The 20395-nt window shown below is 42.7% G+C and overlaps 1 protein-coding gene across 1 annotated transcript; it reads right to left on the minus strand.

Moving 5' to 3' along the window:
- Window positions 1-834: 834 nt before the first annotated feature.
- On the minus strand, window positions 835-18419 carry LOC111955698 (casein kinase II subunit alpha). Its single transcript, XM_023975970.2, has 13 exons — window positions 18316-18419; window positions 8808-8942; window positions 8132-8243; window positions 7258-7359; window positions 7010-7060; window positions 6822-6881; window positions 4112-4195; window positions 3348-3458; window positions 2818-2919; window positions 2389-2489; window positions 1799-1947; window positions 1489-1578; window positions 835-1295 (listed from the first exon to the last, which is right to left on the minus strand). Exons 2-13 carry the CDS (start codon window positions 8906-8908, stop codon window positions 1183-1185), a joined length of 1176 nt encoding a protein of 391 aa, XP_023831738.1. The 5' UTR covers window positions 8909-8942; window positions 18316-18419; the 3' UTR covers window positions 835-1182.
- Between the last annotated feature and the right edge of the window lie 1976 nt (window positions 18420-20395).

Below are 20395 nucleotides of genomic sequence, written 5' to 3' on the forward strand. Positions count from 1 at the left end.
ACAGATACTGAACCCTAGTCCTACATTTGAGTCATTTAGCAGACACTTATCCAGAGAGACTTACAGTAGTGAGTGCAAACTCTTCTTCACCCACTGTTTGAGCTGCAGCCTCTCACAACATCACTTACATGAATCCATTTAATCTCAGAATTGGAACTCGCGATAACCCTTCTCCTACGGAGTGAAAGATTCCATTCCTGGGCTCATTGATATATACTTACATGGTTGCTTAATTATGCAAATTGTACAAAAAAAAGAGATTCAATAATTAATCTTGGTGCTTTTCCAGAAGGTAAGAAACTAGCAGACTAAGGTTATGATCATTTATCCAACTGGCCTGTCTCCATTTTCCATCTCAGCTTCAAACAACTCATTTAGTAAAACTGGGAGAGTGAGGCCTCGTAAAACTACACACCGCATGTAGTAAAAAAATGAGCCAGTGAAGTCTCAACTAGCCAGTAAACTACACTGGATAGTAAAAAACAACAACATGGGCTTATTGAATACATTTTATAAACACAATGTCATATGTCACCTTAACTCTTGTACAAAATGGTTGTTCAATGAGCCTTGAATAGCCACAACTAAATAACAAGCATAATCATTGTGAAAATGCCTCGTGATAAAAACATTACATAACATTGAAAATAACTACCGGGGGGTGTCGTTCTATAGAGAGAAATTCAATGTTGAAACTATATGACCAACAGAAGAAATGTATTTAACAAACAAAAAGTGTTACATGCAGCCCATGAGTCATTTCATGTGACCACTAACGGTTGATTAGAAAATGATAACCTCTGGCCCATAGAAAACCACCTCAAACAAAAGTACTTTAGGGACATATAAAATACATTTTATTATCCATTTTGCTTCATTTCTACATTGTAGTTGCATTTCTAGACACTCATTATGAAAGAACGCAGCTACTGTTTTTATCCGGACACAGGCGCAAGTAATGTTTGTTTTATCTTCTTTTTTCTGTCTCTCGTTGTGCGCCCGGATCTCAATATATAATTATTGTATGGAAAAAGAAAAAAGGGGAACCTAATATCTTTTTTTCTCTCTCTCTTTGTTATACTCAACATAAAAATGATTGTTGCCTGGACCTTCTGAGGGCTTGGTAGGCCGTCCCAGACAGGGGCAGCGGGTCCGTCCCGGGCCCCAGGCTGAGAGCACCGTTCAGGGCTGGGCCCCAGCGGCTGGGACCTGCGTGGCTAGAGCACTGGGGGAAGAGATCACAGGAGAGCCCGCCACGTTAGCCAGGGGCTGCGACGAGGACATGGAAGTGATGCCTGGAGAAGAGGAGGAAAACGGAGTCAGATGAAGAGTCTGGGGTCTTCCCTAAGAAGAAAATGATCACATAAGAACTGATACTATTTCCTATAACTAACAGTCCTCCTTGGCCAGCTGTAGAATCATCTCCTCAGAACAGCAACATACTGTCCCCTGCAGACACCTCATATCATCAGACCCCYTGTTTGTTACCTGTCATCATACTGGAGGAGCTGACTGGGGTAGAACCAGTCGACAGCCCTGATATAGAGCCCATCCTCGCCTGGTCTTTCACAATGGGGTCTGACAGACAGAGAATGATAGAAAAGCCCATGAATGATAAGCAAAACAAGGCCACAGAGATGCAGCAGATATTTCAGACACAAAAAGTTCAATACATTCCTGTGAACAATGGGAAGAAATMTATATATAGTAAGGTAGGAATGCCTCGCAGCTCACAGAAGTAGGAGGAATCAATGGCCTCCACTCTGACAATGTATGTTATTTAAGAGGTGGAGCTCACAGAAGTAGGGGTGTTCCATGGCCTCCCGGGCGGTGAGGCGGGCGTGGTGGTCGTAACGCAGCAGCTTGTCCAGGAAGTCCAGTGCCTCAGTGCTGACCAGGTGCTGGTTCTCACTGTGGACAAACCTCTCCCACCGCTTACGGGAATGCCTGGGAAACATACTAAACGGTCATAGACAGAACACATGGACACAGCCTCTCCTCACGGTCAGACAGAATGCGCAGAATCTCTGAACTAGATTGACTATCGCAGTCGGAATGCGCAGAGTCTCTGAACTAGATTGACTATCGCAGTCGGAATGCGCAGAATCTCTGAACTAGATTGACTATCGCAGTCGGAATGCGCAGAGTCTCTGAACTAGATTGACTATCGCAGTCGGAATGCGCAGAGTCTCTGAACTAGATTGACTATCGCAGTCGGAATGCACAGAATCTCTGAACTAGATTGACTATCGCAGTCGGAATGCACAGAATCGCTGATCTACAAATCACACTGCATCCAAAATAACTAGTCATTGTGATTCTACGCCTTCTCATGCTCAAACTGACAGACGCAACACTAACAACTTCTGCGATTTGAGACCAACCTACCTGCCCAGAATGTCATTGAACCTTGGGTCTAGCTCGATGTTGTATTTGTCGATGTAGTCATACAGGTCTTCTGTGCCCAGGACTTTTGCGATCCGTACAAGCTGCAAAACAAACGGGACATGACATGCATTAAACAATGGAGGGCAGCCCCAGCTGTCTGAACATCACTAGAACCACTACTACTAGTTGTCTATCAGAGGGGATAAAGCAGCAGACATGCCATTGGACAATAAAGTAACGTTATAATCAAATCAAATTTTGTTACATGCGCCGAATACAACAGGTGTACCTTACCGTGAAATACTTACAAGCCCTTAACAACAATGAAGAGTTAAGAAAATATTTACTAAATAAACTAAAGTATCTATAAACAAATACAATTGATTGATGTATAGTTTGGTTGATTTGATAGGATGGCTGAGCTCTCACCTGGTCGTAGTTGTCGTGTCCGTGGAAGAAAGGCTCCTTCCTGAAGATCATACTGGCCAGCATGCAGCCCAAGCTCCACATGTCTAAACTGTAGTCGTACATCTATACAGGGACAGTCAACAGGGAATGGTATCAAAACATCGGACCACAGAATAAGTCAAGGAAAAGGAGACAGTAGAATTAAATTAGGATGTAGGTTATTGAGGTGAATTTTTAATAGAACAAAAAAAAAGTATCCCTTTTATATTTTGAGTGGGGTTTTTTCAGGACCGTGTTCTGGGCAGATGTGAAATGACATCTGCTCTGACTGCATGATTTATTTCCTGGATAAAATGTGGCATAAACCTACATTGTACAGAACAGATGCATCTAATTCAATCTTCTGAGGACAAAAGTAAACCAAGAAGAACCATAGCTATACGACTGAGTCGATTGTTTCTCAGATCATGCAGTAGGAATACAGTATGTCGTCTTTAGAAGAAAGCTGAGAAAACAGGGCCCTGTTCAATGGGGCACGACGCCTGACTGACCTGGTAGTCGACCAGCAGCTCTGGACCCTTGAAGTATCGGGAAGCCACTCGTACGTTGTACTCCTGAGCAGGGTGGTAGAACTCTGCCAAACCCCAGTCTATAAGGCGAAGCTAGGAGACAGAAGATGAAATCCAGTTAGTTTGAAAACATTACTAGAATCCAACGGCCAGGACTAATATTCATATAGAATGGATTAAATCAACACACTCAGGACTTTGTCAAAACATTTTGCAGATGTGTGTGTGTGGGGAGTGCATGAATTGTCATTTGTGTATACAGAATCAGATATATTAGCAATTCATTTATGAGATTTCTATGTTTACTAGTCACAATGGGGGACCGAACCTTAGTAAAAGAATATGATTAATGTTTTATATCATATTAGAAAAATAAACCAAAGACTATCTCTGAAATTTGTCTTACCTCAGGAGGCAACATGAATTATCCTACCAAGTGAATGAAAAGGTCCCATTAGACCCCTCAGAGGGGTTGTGCTGAGTAGTTCTCTATTGGGGAAAGATTAATGTTGAGCTTTCTACTGTGGTGGTTAAACACTCACACGCTAGTCAACGATTGGCTAAATTTCTTGTATGCCACAATTGGACCAATCACAGATGAGAGAGTGCTTTGTGAACCAACTAAACCCAACAGCAGCAAACTGTCAGGCAATACTCCGCCCATAAGTTGGTCTCTGTGACCACACGTACATTAGCCAATCAGAGCAGAGAAAGGAGGGAGGGAAAAGGGAGAGATAGGCCAGTACCTTTCTGTGTTCGTGGTCGATCATGACGTTGTGTGGCTTGACGTCTCTGTGCATGATTCCCATACTGTGACAGTAGTCCAGAGCCTGAGGGTGGGAACAGAGAGGAGAAACAGCTGACAACTGGCTCACGTTCACTACGGCACACTGTGGAGAAACGTTTTGCAACGGAAAACAAAAAAACAAGCATTTCTCAACGGCCAAGTTCAGATAGTACCTCCCCGTTTGTGAGCGTTTCCTTCCGTTTTGTGCGTACTGAACACAGCCCAGAACATAGCCACGGTGCTCACAGGTGGATAACAGGTCCCTCTAACATATTCCAGCCAATTAAGTGGGGAGAAAGACCTTGCCAGTCATCTTTATGGCTGCATTAAGTCCTAGTGACCAAAACATAATGGAAAACACTTGGGCTAACACACCTATTGGGTATTATCATCAGTGGTGTAATGATTTTCCCACCGGCAGCATGTGACCCTACACACACTATACATCACTAAAACAGACTTTTATTAATAAAGTAATAAAGTATAGTTTTACATAGAATAATCCTACTGAAAGGCAGATGAAACGGGAACATTATAGGCCAGTGATTCTCATCAACCCTGCTCCTGGAGATCTGCAGGTAGCAGTACTACAGCTTTCTGTCCCATGATTGGCAGGAGGAATCAACAAGGCTGCTACCACTATTCTGAGACAGGTTTGCTGCACTACAACAGCTCTAAGTGAAAACTGTCCATAGTACTGCCATTTTTAAAGCCTTTTTTTTTTTAACATCAGGTGTCTTCACAAGAAAGATGCTGAGGACAAACAAAAGTCCAGTATATTCCCATTGTCCTCAGGGATCAAGTCAACGGGGAAATGCTTAAAAATGCTATTAAAATAATTATAAAACCCGCAGGTTTTTATCCATCCATACAGGCTACAGTGTAAACTGAATAATAATAAACTCAAAGTCTCAGGCATAGTGGGTTTCCTGTAGCTAGTTGAAAAGCAGCCACGTGAGGAGCAGCTGTGTTATAAATACTCCTGGCTGAGCACGGGCTGGAGATGGGTTGGGCTGAGCACGGGCTGGAGATGGGTTGGGCTGAGCACGGGCTGGAGATGGGTTTGGGCTGAGCACGGGCTGGAGACGGTTGGGCTGAGCACGGGTGGAGATGGGTTGGGCCTGAGACGGGCTGGAGATGGGTTGGGCTGAGCACGGCCTGGAGATGGGTTGGGCTGAGCACGGGCTGGAGATGGGTTGGGCTGAGCACGGGCCTGGAGATGGGTTGGGCTGAGCACGGGCTGGAGATGGGTTTGGGCTGAGCACGGGCTGGAGATGGGTTGGCTGAGACGGGCTGGGAGATGGGTTTGGGCTTGAGGACGTGGTGGGAGATGGGTTGGGCTGAGGACGTGGTGGAGATGGGTTGGGCTGAGGACGTTGGGTGGAGCAATGGGTTGGGCTGAGGACGTGGTGGAGTGGTTGGCTGAGCGGGGGGGGTGGTGCGAGATGGGGTTGGGGCTGAGGACGTGGGTGAATGGGTTGGGCTGAGGACGTGGTGGAGTGGGTTGGGCTGAGACGTGGTGAGATGGTTGTGCTGAGCACGGGCCTGGGAGATGGGTTCGGTGAGCACGGGCTGGAGATGGGTTGGGCTGAGCACGGGGCTGGAGATGGGTTGGGCTGAGCACGGGCTGGAGATGGGTTGGGGGAGCACGGCTGGATGGTTGGGCTGAGCACGGGCTGGAGTGGGTTGTGCTGAGCACGGGCTAGGAGATGGTTGGCGAGCACGCTGGTGAGATGGGCTTGGGCTGAGCACGTGGGTGGAGATGGGTTGGGCTGAGCACGGGCTGGGATGTTGCTGAGCACGGCTAGGAGATGGGTTGGGCTGAGCACGTGGTGGAGATGGGTTGGGCTGCAGCACGGGCTGGGTTTGTGCTGAGCACGGGCTAGAGATGGGTTTGGGCTGAGCACGGGCTAGGAGATGGTTGGGCTGAGCACGTGGTGGCTGGAGAAGTGGGTTGGGCTGAGCACGGGCTGGAGTTTGGTGCTGAGCACGGCTAGGAGATGGGTTGTGCTGAGCACGGGCTAGGAGATGGGTGTGCGCTTGAGCATGGGCTGAGATGGTGTTGTGCTGTAGCACCGGGCGTGGAATGGGTTCTGCTGGGAGCTGGGGTTGTGGCTGGCAGCACAGAGAGAGGCGCGACGTGTCAGGCCTGTCCACAGATAAATCCTCGTCTTTAACACGTCTCCTCCATATGAGTCGCCTCTCCCTCGCCTGCCCTGATTGCCACGGTGAAGAGTGAAAGGCCATCAGCAACAGCACGGGTAGGGAGGGATTAGGCTTTAGCCAAAATTCAGCTTTTAAAATAATTAGACACCGGACTGACCGAAAAAAAAATATTCTTAGCTCCGTTTACATCGTTCTCTTGSATTCTGTAAATGGCTAAATATCATCTGTCACATCACGATGACGTCGCCATCGACAATTTCCGCCAATCATCTTCGGTATCTGATACTATCCTAATAAATCGCCCAACTCTATAGTGCTGCGACTTAAAGCTGAAGTCCTGAACAACATAACGCTATTTTAATCAGGYGGGATTGCAGAAGCTCCAGTCTCAATCACCCAGACGGTGTCCCTAATTGCACCATATTCCATTAGTTCACTATATAGAGAACAGGGTGCCATTTGGGAGGCACAACCTGTTATAGGTTACAACAATGGGGTCTTACCTTCAAGATCTCATACATGTAGAACCGTATGTCGTAGTCGGATAGCGTTTGATACAATTGCTGCAAAAAGAGAAGAAAAACGGAAGACATTTCAGCAGAATGCCACCATGAGGGAAGTCATAGAGGCAAGTGGTCAAAGCGTCGGCTTCCATTTTGACTGGATAAAAATTAACTGTGATTCTTCTTACCTTGAAGTCTGTGTTGTTGACGTGTTCAAAGACCAGAGCTGGAGTCCGAGACTGCAATACAAAAAAAAAAAATTATCATACAATTTCTTTTGAAAAAGAGACCAAATATGATCAGTATAAACTACCATTAAATAGCGGATTCATACCAGATTCAGCTGGATTTTCAGCGAGAGTGGTAGCCAAAATGTCATATGATATGTACCGAGCAGCATGATGGCATGTATTATTGGTAGGTTGATGAAACTGACCACTGGATCCTTGACGATGTCTAGAAGTGAGATGATGTTGGGTCCGCCTCGCAGGTTTTCTAGAATCTTGATTTCTCGCTTGATTTTCTTCTTTTTTACTGGCTGTTGAGCACGAAAGAAGAACAGACCGAGAGTTTGGTGCAAAGAGAATGTTTGACAGAGCTTCTGTGAAATACTATGCTGTGAGCAGTACAGGGCTGGGGTCCCAGATTATATTCAGCCGCGGGATAAAATCTTGAGTCGGGAGGACGGAACACTACAAATTGACAACACAGATATAGTAGGCCTATTTGACAAAAACAATAATTTCAAACCTGGATTACATTGGGATACGATCACATATGCCTCTATTTATGCGTGGCAATACTTGGGATCACTTTGAGCTGATTTCCTGGAGAATTTACAGTCGTTAATGTCCAACAATTAAAATAGGCCGCCTATTGGGGAACCCTGCTATATGGCCCATACATACTCATCAGTCATAGGCCAAATAACAGGTAAAAGACTAGCTGTCAATCTCTTAGTGAAGCCTATCCACAGCTTCAGTAACTTTGGGTCTGAGTTGCAGAGCCTGTGGTCTAGAGGTAGTATGTATGTATGTATGTATGTATGTATGTATGTATGTATGTCTCTCCCCAACAGAGACACGCTCCACCCCCAACAGAGACACGCTCCACCCCCAACAGAGACACGCTCCACCCCCAAAAGAGACACGCTCCACCCCTGACTCCAGCCTTCCCAATGTTACTCCCACAAGCTCGTCTCCCCCTCTGTTTCCAACAGTCTTTAATAATAAAGGGTAAAAAAAAAACATTCAAAACATATATTTGAAAGAAACACACGGTCTCAATAGGGTGACGTCCAGCACCAGTACCTTGAGTATTTTGACGACTACTTTCTCGTTGTTTGTGATGTTGATAGCTTCAAAGACTTCGCTGTATTTGCCCCGGCCGAGCTTTCGCACCAGCTGGTAGTCATCTTGATTCCTGAGGGAGAGACAGACAAAGATAACAATGAGTAATATTCACAACAATGTTAACACAGATAAGCCCTGATTCCCCCAACTGATAGTTAACACTGATACCTGATGATAAAGCATGCACATTCCACGTTTTAGATTAGACCTGCAACGCACCACGGCCATGTTCAGTAGGCAAACGTTGTGGAATGTTGCAGATATAAATGTCACGAATAAAGCCCACATGACACCTTGTTCTACATTTCAGAGATTGTTCTACTTCATATATTTCTATCTGAACATRCCAATTCCACACAGTTGTGCCCAGCTCTGCTGAACTTGACCCTGATAAGTCTCTGTTGTAGTGATTTCTCACAAATGATGGTCAATTATGCTTTTATATACACATGACAAATATATGTCAACAACCCTTCCTCCAAAGGTCCATTCTATGCATTACATTTTGTGAACCCCCCCCCCCCCAAATAAAGGTATTTTTTGGTCCTGCTGCTGTGTCTAACACCGAATGGGGTAAAGGTGTGGTGCTGCCGCCACCGACCAATCAGATGGCTTGACGACTAGCTCAGCTCACCCCCACTCTACAACGTGTGACTCGTAGTCCCAGTACTCCCGGGGTCTTTGTGTGTTCACATCGGGGTAAACCCGGGATCGGCTGGTGACCGGGCCAGACATCTTCAGGTGGATGCAAAGGCTCTCTCCTCAGGACCTGCGGGTCGGGCGGGGGAGAAAAGACCATAGAAATTCATTAAAAAGACAGAGAGAGAGAAGCACACACACACACACACGCTTTAACATGGATGGACCAATGTGGCGAAGCCGCCAAACTCCCACGATGCACTTCACTGGCTGCATCGACATGGCTAAAGGCATAATGAATCCTATGACCTACATTGAGTCCAGACTCCAGATAATATCAATTATAGGTTGAGCGATATGAAACCAGGGTGTTTTTGTCATCACAGCCTATCCTAGAGCCTCAGCCTCTTATTCCAAATGGTCACCATGTGGGCAGTTACTCTGGAAACATTTTTATTTTGCAGGAAATTTGACTGGGCCTACTCTCAGAGGCAATTGGATTTCAGCTTCTGAATCAATAAACGGGAAAAAAACATGGCCTCTAGCCTAAATATAGGCAAAATAAAAAACATACTACAAGTTTTGTTAACGCAACATTTAACCTAGCAACAGAATGAATGCATTGTGTTCCCCAGGCAACTAGACACAACAGCTGTTTACGAGGTGTTGACACTATGGTAACTGGGAGGCTACCAATGTCATTTTAAAAAGGTGGGAGGAGGGGAGTAGCACAGTCTTGAGCTTAGCTTCCCAGTCAAAACATTTTGTGAAATTTCTTTTCATTTTGGTCTATGGCAGGTTTTCCCCCCCAGCTGTTCATACACACCAAAAAATTGAAGAATTACGGTAGCCGAAGTCTACACACCGTCGTCAGTGATTGCTCAATAGTACTACTCCCAGGAGTAGGAACTATGGACGGTATTCTTAAAAAAAAAAATAATAATAAAGTGTTTGCTGTCATTCAACGACTAGATTTCATGCAAWTTTTTTCACTTCAGAAATACTGCACCGAACATCTTAGATGTAAAATTGCACGACTAAGATCTCCCTGGCAAAATATATATATATATATATTTTTTTTTTTACAGATTTCTTGATTAATTCTGCCGATTTTGAGGAAGTGTTACTGGGTATGTTGTTGCTACGGTGGCTCAAGAGGGACAAACTGCGCTTTTTTCAAGCTAATTTTCAAGCTAATTTTTCAAGTTAAGGTCTTTGTTTCGCCTAGCTGAGTTCTGCTAGAAGCAAACTGAACTGATGTATGCTGCAGGGTATCCGTTAGGAACATGTGGCACCGGACAACGTGACAGTGAAGATTTTAAGTTACCGGCCATTTGAGACATTTACTGGACCCATATGTATTGGGTGCAGAATCCATGAGGTCGTCCACCCACGGTATGCTCCAAAATCACATTTACATTATGGTAATGCATCTTAACAGAACAATTAGCGTAATGAAGCAGCCAATAAAAAGACATTCAAACATTTGCCAAAATGCAATTCATGGGAAAACGCCATTCTAAAACAGAACACCTGGGAAAATTCCATTCTAAAACAGTGTTCCATATGTGACAGATGAAAATCTCTGTTAGAAACTTTGAAAGAATCTAAAGATGAATGGGTTGCTAACATGACTAGGATTGTGACTTTGGCTTCAGGACAACGAAAGAAAGTTGATATGAAAACCAATAGAACAGGAGAGAAATGGCATATTCCAATAGGAATATTATATAGTTACTCCTGTCTAAAATATGTGAAGATAATGTCTCAAGTATAATTTWAAATGTTGAGACAAGGGGAGGGGTGTGTTGCTAAGATACAGGCGAGTCTCTCTCCAGAATGGCTSAGCTGTCTCCCGRCAATTCTTGAACATTCATCGTTTCATTGTGAGAATTATTTGCCCTTTGATTCTTAAAAAAAAAAATATTCCCCATTTCATATGTCACCAATACTACATGTAATGTTAATCCCTGTAATTTGGTTCCGTTCATTTCTGTTAATTCATTTACCGTTCTCCATCTCGGAGGGGAAACGGTTGTTTGCAGAGTTCACAACCACTTGTGAGAAAGAAGTCTTGGTTTATTTCATAGACATAATTTACGAGATTTGTCCATTTTTTRCCCATTGTCTTTTGTTTGGAGTGCTTCATGTGAGCAATGAGCATGTGTCTGGTTTCTCTGTCCTGATGTCGTTGGAGCGCGTATAGAAGTACCTGGACTGCTGCGCGGTAATGTAGACTTTTGTATGTTATTTTAAAAAATTTTAAATCATGCATTGCTAATTATAATATATTAAAGAACATCAACTAGATTCAGCTGCAGCCTGGTTGTTTTCTTGAGCAGATGGTCGGGGTGCCGGAACATACTTATAAATCATTTGAAGACTGCAAATTGACCGCAAGAAACCCAAACAGATATATTTGACAAAAACATAATTTCAAACCTTGCTTACATTTGTCCATTATGCGTGGAAATACTTGGGAAAAGATTTTCAAAATAAAAATCACTTGGAGCTGATTTTTATTTTATTTTGAAGTTTAGGTTTTTTTAGCTCAGAAAACTTGGGGGGGGTCAAATAAAACTACCCGCGGTGTCACGTTCCTGACCTTATTTCCTTTGTTAAGTCTTTGTTTAGTTGGTCAGGACGTGAGCTGGGTGGGCCTTCTATGTTTTGTGTTTCTATGTTGGGTTTGTTGTTTGGCCTAATATGGTTCTCAATCAGAGGCAGGTGTTTGTCATTGTCTCTGATTGGGAACCATATTAAGGTAGCCTGTTTTCACTGTTTGTTTGTGGGTGATTGTTCCTGTTCGTGTGTTCATCTGTTCTGTGTTCCCATGTTCAGGKTGTAGCGTTTTCGGTTCCTTCTGTCAGTTTGTTGTTTTTGTTCGTCGTTTAAATATCCTAATTAAAATATGGATTATCATCACGCTGCATTTTGGTCCTCCTCTCTTTCACCCGAAGACAGCCGTTACACGCGGACCAAATTCGACATGGAAAGATTTTTGAAATGGCTTACTAACAATCTCCCCCTCGATAATCACCAATCCTCGGCGTGAAAGAGCAATGGAAGTTATAGGCCTACTGCTGCATTTGCCTGCATATAGGCTATGAGTTCCATGCGCTCATTTCTTTAGCCACCAATGGATCACAGTGTATCAATGTGTCCATATGGCAGAAGCTGGTGAACTCGCATTAGTTGACTTTGATTTTTTCATTTTAATTCAGCTTTTTATGATTAACCATGTGACAATGATTTTGAGAAACAAAATCGTTATTGAAATGAAACTGTTCCACGGAAACGCGCATATGAAAATCACTGGCACGCAGAACGGTAGAAATGGTAGGATAAATTGTAAGCTTCCCCAAACTTGAAACGCAAGTGGTCGGATTTTGCCTATAGGCTACTTTGAAGCAAGGCAAGGCCTCATAATATGAAATAAAACATTCAGGTTTCAAACAATTAAGCATGTTTTCAAAATGRATACTGCATTCAGCTCACATTGTAAAGTGGTGGGTGACTTGCTGGGAGGTGCGCTTCAATTACCAGTTGAGAAATAAAAATAGTAGCTCTTTTTAAGCGGGCACCAAGTTTCTAACCCTCGATTGCATTTAGAATTGTTGTGCAATGAAAGCACATGTATTACTCCAGCAGCAACCAGCTGAGGAGGTACAGGAGAAATKCCACTCAAAATAGGCACTGTATGCTGTGCTCGTGTGATAGTTGTGTTGGATAAATAAGATGCATGATGATCGATGTTCCCTCAACGACAACAAAAAAATCGCCACTGGGCAAATTTCAGGTCTGCTGAGCACAAACTTAAATGCTGTGAAAATTCTGTGCAACTTCAGGAGAGCTTTAAGTTACAGTTTTAACTCACAGCTAAAAAACGTAAAGAAAGCAATCCAATGTTATTTGTTGCCTAGACTTAACTGCAAATGACTCAAGTCTTGAGAAAAAACAATACACAAATATTGCAGTTAGCCATGACAGCCTTTATAATAGAACGCRTGTGACCATGACAACCTTTATAATAGAACGCTTGTGACCACACACATCTAAATATCACACTTGAGAAAACAACATCTTAAAGTAAAAATAGAATGAAACAAACAGGGATTCTATTTTTGCCCTATTATAGTGGCCACTATAGTAGACATCGATCAAGTGCGATCAAGGCTAGATGTGTGCAAAAATAACATTCACATATACAGTTTAAGTCGGAAGTTTAAATACGCTTAAGTTCGAGTCATTAAATCTTGTTTTTCAACCACTCCACAAATGTCTTGTTATCAAACTACAGTTTTGGCAAGTTGGTTAGGACATCTACTTTGTCCATGACAAGGAATTTTTCCAACAATTGTTTACAGACAGATTATTTCACTTATAATTCACTGTATCACAATACCAGTGGGTCAGAAGTTTACATACACTAAGTTGACTGTGCTTTTAAACAGTAAATCATGAAGGGCCTGGCTGCAGAGACAACTCTGCTGTCCCCAGAACTGGATAATTATTCAATGATTCGCATTTAGCCTAATCTTCCTCTCTTATGAGGCCTAGGCTCCTATAGGTTGTAGGCAGGTTCTATACATTGCTAATAATAGGAAATAGGCCTAACATACAGTTTATTTTATAAGCTCTTTATAAGCTCGACTTCTCATTCGATTTTTACACCTTGATATTGTTTGCTCAATTTGACTTGTTGCATGTCATACTTGTCATTCAAAATAAAGCAGTGATACAGAATAACCCGTAGACTGACCTTCACAATTGTTCCCATTTGAAAGCTGCAAATTTAGGACATTAAACATTTGACTAGAATAACCTATTTAGAAAATACTCTTCATAACTTTAACTTGTCTTAATGCTCTTGATACACTATTTTAAATCAGTAAGATTTGTCTTTTGGCCATTTGGGTCACAACGGCAAGTAGACGCATGTATAATTGAATTTATAATACACTAATCTTTGCTCAACTGTAAGGTTTGTTCAAACTACTCGTTAGATTTTTCTATCTTGCTAATTGTTTTTTCTACCGCTCATTATTACCTTGGTCCTATTATGTTTCTAGGTCCTTCAAAAACAACTGAACTTTGAGAACATCGTTAGATAAATGCATTGTTTGATCATGAAGTAGCGAGTGGGATGAGGTGGGAGAAAGCCTACTGTATGAAAACTGAGGTCATATTCATATCAAATGTAGACAAAAGACAACATTTAAAAAAATTATTAGACACCGSAGTGTCCGCTATAGCTATACGGCCTAGAACATCCGACATTGAGAAAAAAAAATTTAAATAAATGACTGGACATTTTGCGCCACTTTAGTGAAAATCTTAGCTTCGCTTACATTCTTCTCTTGCATTCTGTAAATTGTTTCTACCATATTTTTTTTAAATAGGTTATGCGGGCTATAGCAAAGGAATAGGCCACTTGGCATGGCCCCGCTGTGGGCTGCCCAGTCAGCTCTTTACTGCGTGGTGCCAGTCAAGTTGAAATAGGCTAAACATCGTTTGTCACATCACGATGATGTCACCATCAACAATGGCCATCAATAATCTTCGATATCTGAAACTATCCTAATAAACATCGCCCAACCCTAACTGGCATTCAACCTGTCGTTACTGCAACAAAGGGAAACACTAACAACCCCACGTTGTCTCAGAATATATCAATATCACACAATCTCACAATGGCTTCAAATACAAAACTTGAAACAAGTAGATACATTCCACGCATACCAAAACACCAAAGCCGCCTCAAAATAGAAAAATTGAACAGAGACTTGTGCATTGTAACTGCTCGGCCTCCGACCGCAAGGCACTACAGAGGTAGTGCGTGCAGCCCAGTACATCACTGGGGCCAAGCTTCCTGCCATCCAGGACCTCCATACCAAGCGGTGTCAGGGAAAGGCCCTAAAAATTGTCAAGGACTCCAGCCAACCAAGTCTGCTACCGCATGGCAAGCGGTAACGGAGCGCCAAATCTAGGTCCAAGAGACTTCTAAACAGCTTCTAGCCCCAAGCCATAAGACTTTAGAACATCTCATCTACCCTAACCAGAAACCATGGATAGATGGCAGCATTTGTGAAAAACTGGAAGCGCAATCCACCTCATTTAACCATGGAAAGAGGTCTGGCGATATGGCTGAACATAAACAGTGTAGTTATTCCCGCTGCAAGGCAATCAAACAAGCGAAATGCCAGTACAGGGACAAACTGGAGTCGCAATTCAATGGCTCAGACACGAGACGTATGTGGCAGAGTCTATAGGAAATTCACGCACTACAAAAACAGCCACGTCACAGATACCGACATCACGCTTCCAGACAAACTAAACACCTTCTTTGCCCGCTTTGAAGATAATACACGCGTGCTTGAGCCACCGTCGCGGCTCGCAAACAAAGTCTGCGCGCCCCCCCCCCCCCCCCRTCTCAGTGGCTGACGTGAGTAAAACATTTAAACATGTTAACCATCGCAACGCGTCCTCAGAGCAAGCGCTGACTGCCTCAACAGGTCCACAGACGATGCAATCGCCATCACACTGCCCTATCCCATCTGGACAAAAAGAATAGCTTAGTAAGAATGCTGTTCATTGACTAGAGCTCAGCATTCAACACCATAGTACCCTACAAGCTCATCATTAAGCTGGAGGCCCTGGGTCTAAACCTCTCCCCATGCAACTGGGTCCTGGACTTTTTGACGGGCCGCCCCCAGGAGGTGAAGGTAAGAAACAACATCTCCACTTCACTGACCCTCAACACTAGGGCCCACAAGGGTGTGTGCTATGCCCTCTCCTAGACTCTTGTTAGATATTACTGCACTGTTGGAACTAGAAGCACAAGCATTTCACTACACTTGCATTAACATCTGCTAACCATGTGTATGTAGCCAATAAAATTTGATTTGATCAAATGGCTACCCAGACTATTTGCATTMCCCCCTCCCTCTTCTACACTGCTGCTACTCTCTGTTACTATCTATGCATAGTCACTTTAGTAACTCTACCTCCATGTACATATTACCTCAATTACCTCGACTAACCGGTGCCCCAGCACATTGACTTTATACCGGTACCCCCTGTATATTGCCTCACTATTGTTATTTTACTACTGCTCTTTAATTATTTCTTACTTTTATTTCTTACTTTTTTGTATTTTCTTAAAACTGCATTATTGGTTAAGGGCTTGTAAGTAAGCATTTCACTGTAAGGTCTACTACACCTGTTGTATTTGGCGCATGTGACATCAAATTTGATTTGTACGAGGTGAAGCAGAAACAACAGCTACTGTGTTTTGCAGCATAACTTTTTGGAATGAATACCATTCCAGAGATTCCAAAGCCCCCCTTCCAACAATCACCCATGCCTCCACACTACCTTAAAGTCAGCAGTCTTGCTCAACAGTAAGTACCATGGTTAAACTAACTTCAGGTCACATGCCTCTATCAAAATGAGAGCTAGTCACAAGACATGTGTCAGCCACTCAATGGCAGATCTTTGTTGACCTCGTAGATTAAAAAGGGAAAATATAAAGCTAGGGAGTCAAAATCTAAAATATCCAAGAAATTCAAAGGAAAAACCTAAAATATCCAAGAAATTCAAAGGAAAAACCAATGCAAAGGGATCTCAGTATTTTAGACTGTACCGTATGAGACTTAGACAAGATCAAAACATTGGCTACATTCAATTTTCTTTCAAAGTTTGAAACCGACTGTCTCAATTAAATATCAAACTATTGAATAGGCATAGTCCTAAATAGCATGGTAAAACAACTGGGTTTCATCAATAGAAAGACAGAGGGGCATTAGCCTAATGATCATGGCAGACATGATCCGTGAGAGTACGCCTAGCCTACACAGCAGCTGACAAATATCGCCGCCCAGGTAGAGAGGAGAGGAGCTACTCAGGGCGAGAAAGGTATATTGGCAGGAGAGGTTTGGTATCAAATCAAATGTCTTTCCAGTTGAAGGTTGAACTGTAAAGGCCATCTGGATTCATAGAAGCTGGATTTGGTGGGGGCAATACAGAAAATGTAGGCTAGTCCTAGCTACCATTACAGCTACCATTGCAAACCAAGAAGTGAATCCCAAAAATGTGATTGAGTCTGGAACATAGCCCAATTCAAGAAGGTCTACATGAGTAATAACTAACATATTAGCTACATTTGTGGACCTTGGTTCCATTTCCTCAAGTTTCCTATCAGAAGTTACTCTGTCTGTATGAACACAGAAAGAGATCAATTGCAAAAGATGGGGCGGCAGGTATCCCAGCGTTTAAGAGCGTTGGGCAAGTAACGAAAAGGTGCTGGTTCGAATCCCAGAACCGACTAGGTGAAAAATATGTCGATGTGCCCTTGAGCAAGGCACGTAACCCTAATTGCTCCTGTAATTCGCTCTGTGTAAGAGCGTCTGCTAAACGACAAAAAAAATACATGTTAAAATGTGATATCTAACCTTAGCTAGTTACCTTGCTATAATTCCCCTGTAATACAATTAGCTACAAGATGTAGCCAGAGCTTGCGCCAAGCTTGTGGTCATTCAATAAATTAATGAGTTGTTACTCATATGATTTAATGGCTTCTAGAAGCAAACATTTGTATTACTGTAATTGAACAGTATTAAGTAGTAAGACAAGAGACATTGCATAAATTAGCTAGCTACAGTAGCTATCGAACAAAATGTCCTCTTTACTTTAGCTTCAGACTGACTCAACATTTATCAGAATGTCAGCTGTGAAAATGTAAACCSAACTAGCTAGCTAGATGAGATGGTCATTCACCTGTACAAGGCACTAAATGATTACAACAATACACAATAAAGTTCATCAATAGATCCCTAAATATATATTTATATTCAATATTAGTTGATACTAGTAGCTAGCTACCTACTTGATAGCAGCATCAACTAGTTAGCCGGATAGCTAGATATTCACCAATGCTTTGTTAGTTCCTGGTAGTAGCTATAACTTAAAAATTGTAACATCTTTAAAAGGCACATTTAAGGCCATCATTGCCCATCACAGTGGTCTTCTTGTTACCGTTACCAAAAAGCACATTTCATTGATTGATAACCGCACGGTCACAAGGCCGCACAGGCCTGAGGTTTTCCTAGCTCAAGTCTGGGTCTGGGATTAGTCGATGAGCCTAGCATAGRCAGCATAGCTCGAACTAGTGCTTCCCTACAGTAAAATGTCAACATTTAGTGATTTTAAAAATAGTATGTGTTATATTCTAACTACGTGAGTAGGAGATTTCATAGCCATTTCTATCCTGATGCCTTAGTTTACGCCTTGCCACAACGATAAGAAATAGCTTGCTAACTGGCTAAAGTTAGCCGCTCACTAGCAAGTCGTGGCCGGGAAAAAACTCACTTCACAGTAAGTTAGCTAGCAAGCTATCACATCCATTCCACGAGACGATAATGACTCTAACCATTCATATGTTTTCTAGGTGAAAAAGGACAATTAAACGCTGGTAAAATCGATTAAAATATACAGTATATTACCTCTCAGAGCTTCGGGATGACAATATGGCGACACTGGACTCCAGCAACCAGTTTTCGATAAAGGAGGGCAGTTACTCAAGACCTCCACTCCTCGGGGTGGCGCATGTCAGCACTCATTTGATGGGTACTACATAGACAAGAAGGCTGTAGTAGCGAAGCAGATCAGAGCCAGGGGCAATGCAACAACATGACAAGATGTTAGTAAACCCCACACTGAAATTGGAGGCAGTGAACAAAATTTAACTATATTACCACAAGACTGTGTTAGCTCGCCAAYCTAAAGCATTCACTCACAGAGCTAATGCAAATCTTCAGATATCAGGCAAGGACATYCTGTATCACATCATTCAAGCATGGTTCACTGAACCACCTGCAACTTCACCCTCCTTTGACCCCCTCTTCTTCGCTTAGAACAATCCAAGTCAAGGTACCAAACAGCGGGGAATCGAACCTGCATCTTAGGGGCCACAAGACCAAACCAAACACCACCATTACATATAGTAGTTTATACGATTAAATCCTGAAATGAATGAAGTTTTTGCCTATGTAGGCCTACATTCAGCTGTTAGAAGTGTTCAGTCTGTCCATTGGTCAGGACAATATAGGACTCTATCTGATGAGACAGTTGACAGACTGTAGTAGTCTGGAATGTGGTTGCATTGCACGATGTTCTTGTTACACTGACCTTGATATATATAAAAAGTTTAATCCAGTGCTGTTGTGCAACACAATTTCCCCCAAAACAAAGTGGTCTCTGTCTGTACCATAAAGGCAACATGAGTACTTTTTAGATAATCTATAGGCCTATTGATATAAAATCTTGACTTGTCTGCATATATCATACGTTATAGGTGTTCCCTTCATAAACGGTGTTGAACATGTCACTCACCACAACCCAAAAGATAGGTAGGCCTAAGTATCTATACTGTTCATTACAGTTGGTGAGTCCATAAATTATACAGTCCATAGATATTCCTCTGCACAATAAAGACGATACATCATGATTCAGGTTCATTCTAGGCCTATGTGGGACACTATATATTAAAAAGACATTCAATACCCTCCCCACTTGAATAAATCCTGTCTGGTATGTGCTAGTCATAGGGTCTGATTCTTCATGGCGATGGAGAGCTCTGGAAATTGCAGCTGATAGGCAATTTACAATGTGGGCACCAAACGATCATATTCAATAGTATCCGAGAGGACACTGGAGACCTGAGAGTGTTTGCTCTTATGTCATCACATCGTATTCAAAACAGATTATTACAGTGAAAGTCGAGATGTATCAAGAGTAAATCACTATGTCTTGTATTGAAAAATAAAACTGTGATTTTTAATTCGTATCAAGAATAACTCAAGGATTTGTATGTTGTTTAATAAACAGTAAATAAAAATAGTGATGTCAATGAGTTCGGTATAATGTGTTTACAGTCTCATGGACTTTCCCCAAGAGGGTTCACTGCCACTGTCGTTGATATACAGTGCGGTAATCTTCCCTACTGTACAGTGAAGTGAGGACAGTCCTTTCAGTCCTTGGGTTGGAACCCTAGTAGTCCAGTGCAACCAATGGGCTTCCTCCCTATGCACATGTAAATCAGACATTACCAGCTTTCAAAGGCTTTCCAGGCCAATGTTCGCCTTGAAAAGATCTCTCCAAACGGCCTGATCAGCCGCTCCATAATGAAAGAGAGAGAGAAACGTCTAATTATCTTTTAACATTTAAAGAGAGAAATCCTTTTAGTGAGAGCAGACAGAGGACTCCTTTGATACCTGGGCCGGAGAAGGCTTAAATACCAACGCAAGAGGACGTGTGAGATGTAACTGTACTACAGGGGGACTACTTTCTCCCTTTATCAGCACTCTAACCTCTGTTCTGCTCTAGAGAGGAGCCTTCCTTTTTGCGTCGGCTCCCCATAGAAAGCCAGGAAAGGTAAAACCCAGATGGTTAGACTTCGTGTCTTGTCTAAGGAAGGCCAATTCATTTCCATTAGCATTTGTTCCTTCTGATAAAAAGCAAATAACCCGGCAGATCGGATGACGACGGTGGGATGAGAATGGGAGGGGGGATTTACAAGGGCAT

Source organism: Salvelinus sp. IW2-2015, linkage group LG31 (genome assembly GCF_002910315.2).
Source record: "Salvelinus sp. IW2-2015 linkage group LG31, ASM291031v2, whole genome shotgun sequence".
In the NCBI taxonomy this organism is placed as follows: domain Eukaryota; kingdom Metazoa; phylum Chordata; class Actinopteri; order Salmoniformes; family Salmonidae; genus Salvelinus; species Salvelinus sp. IW2-2015.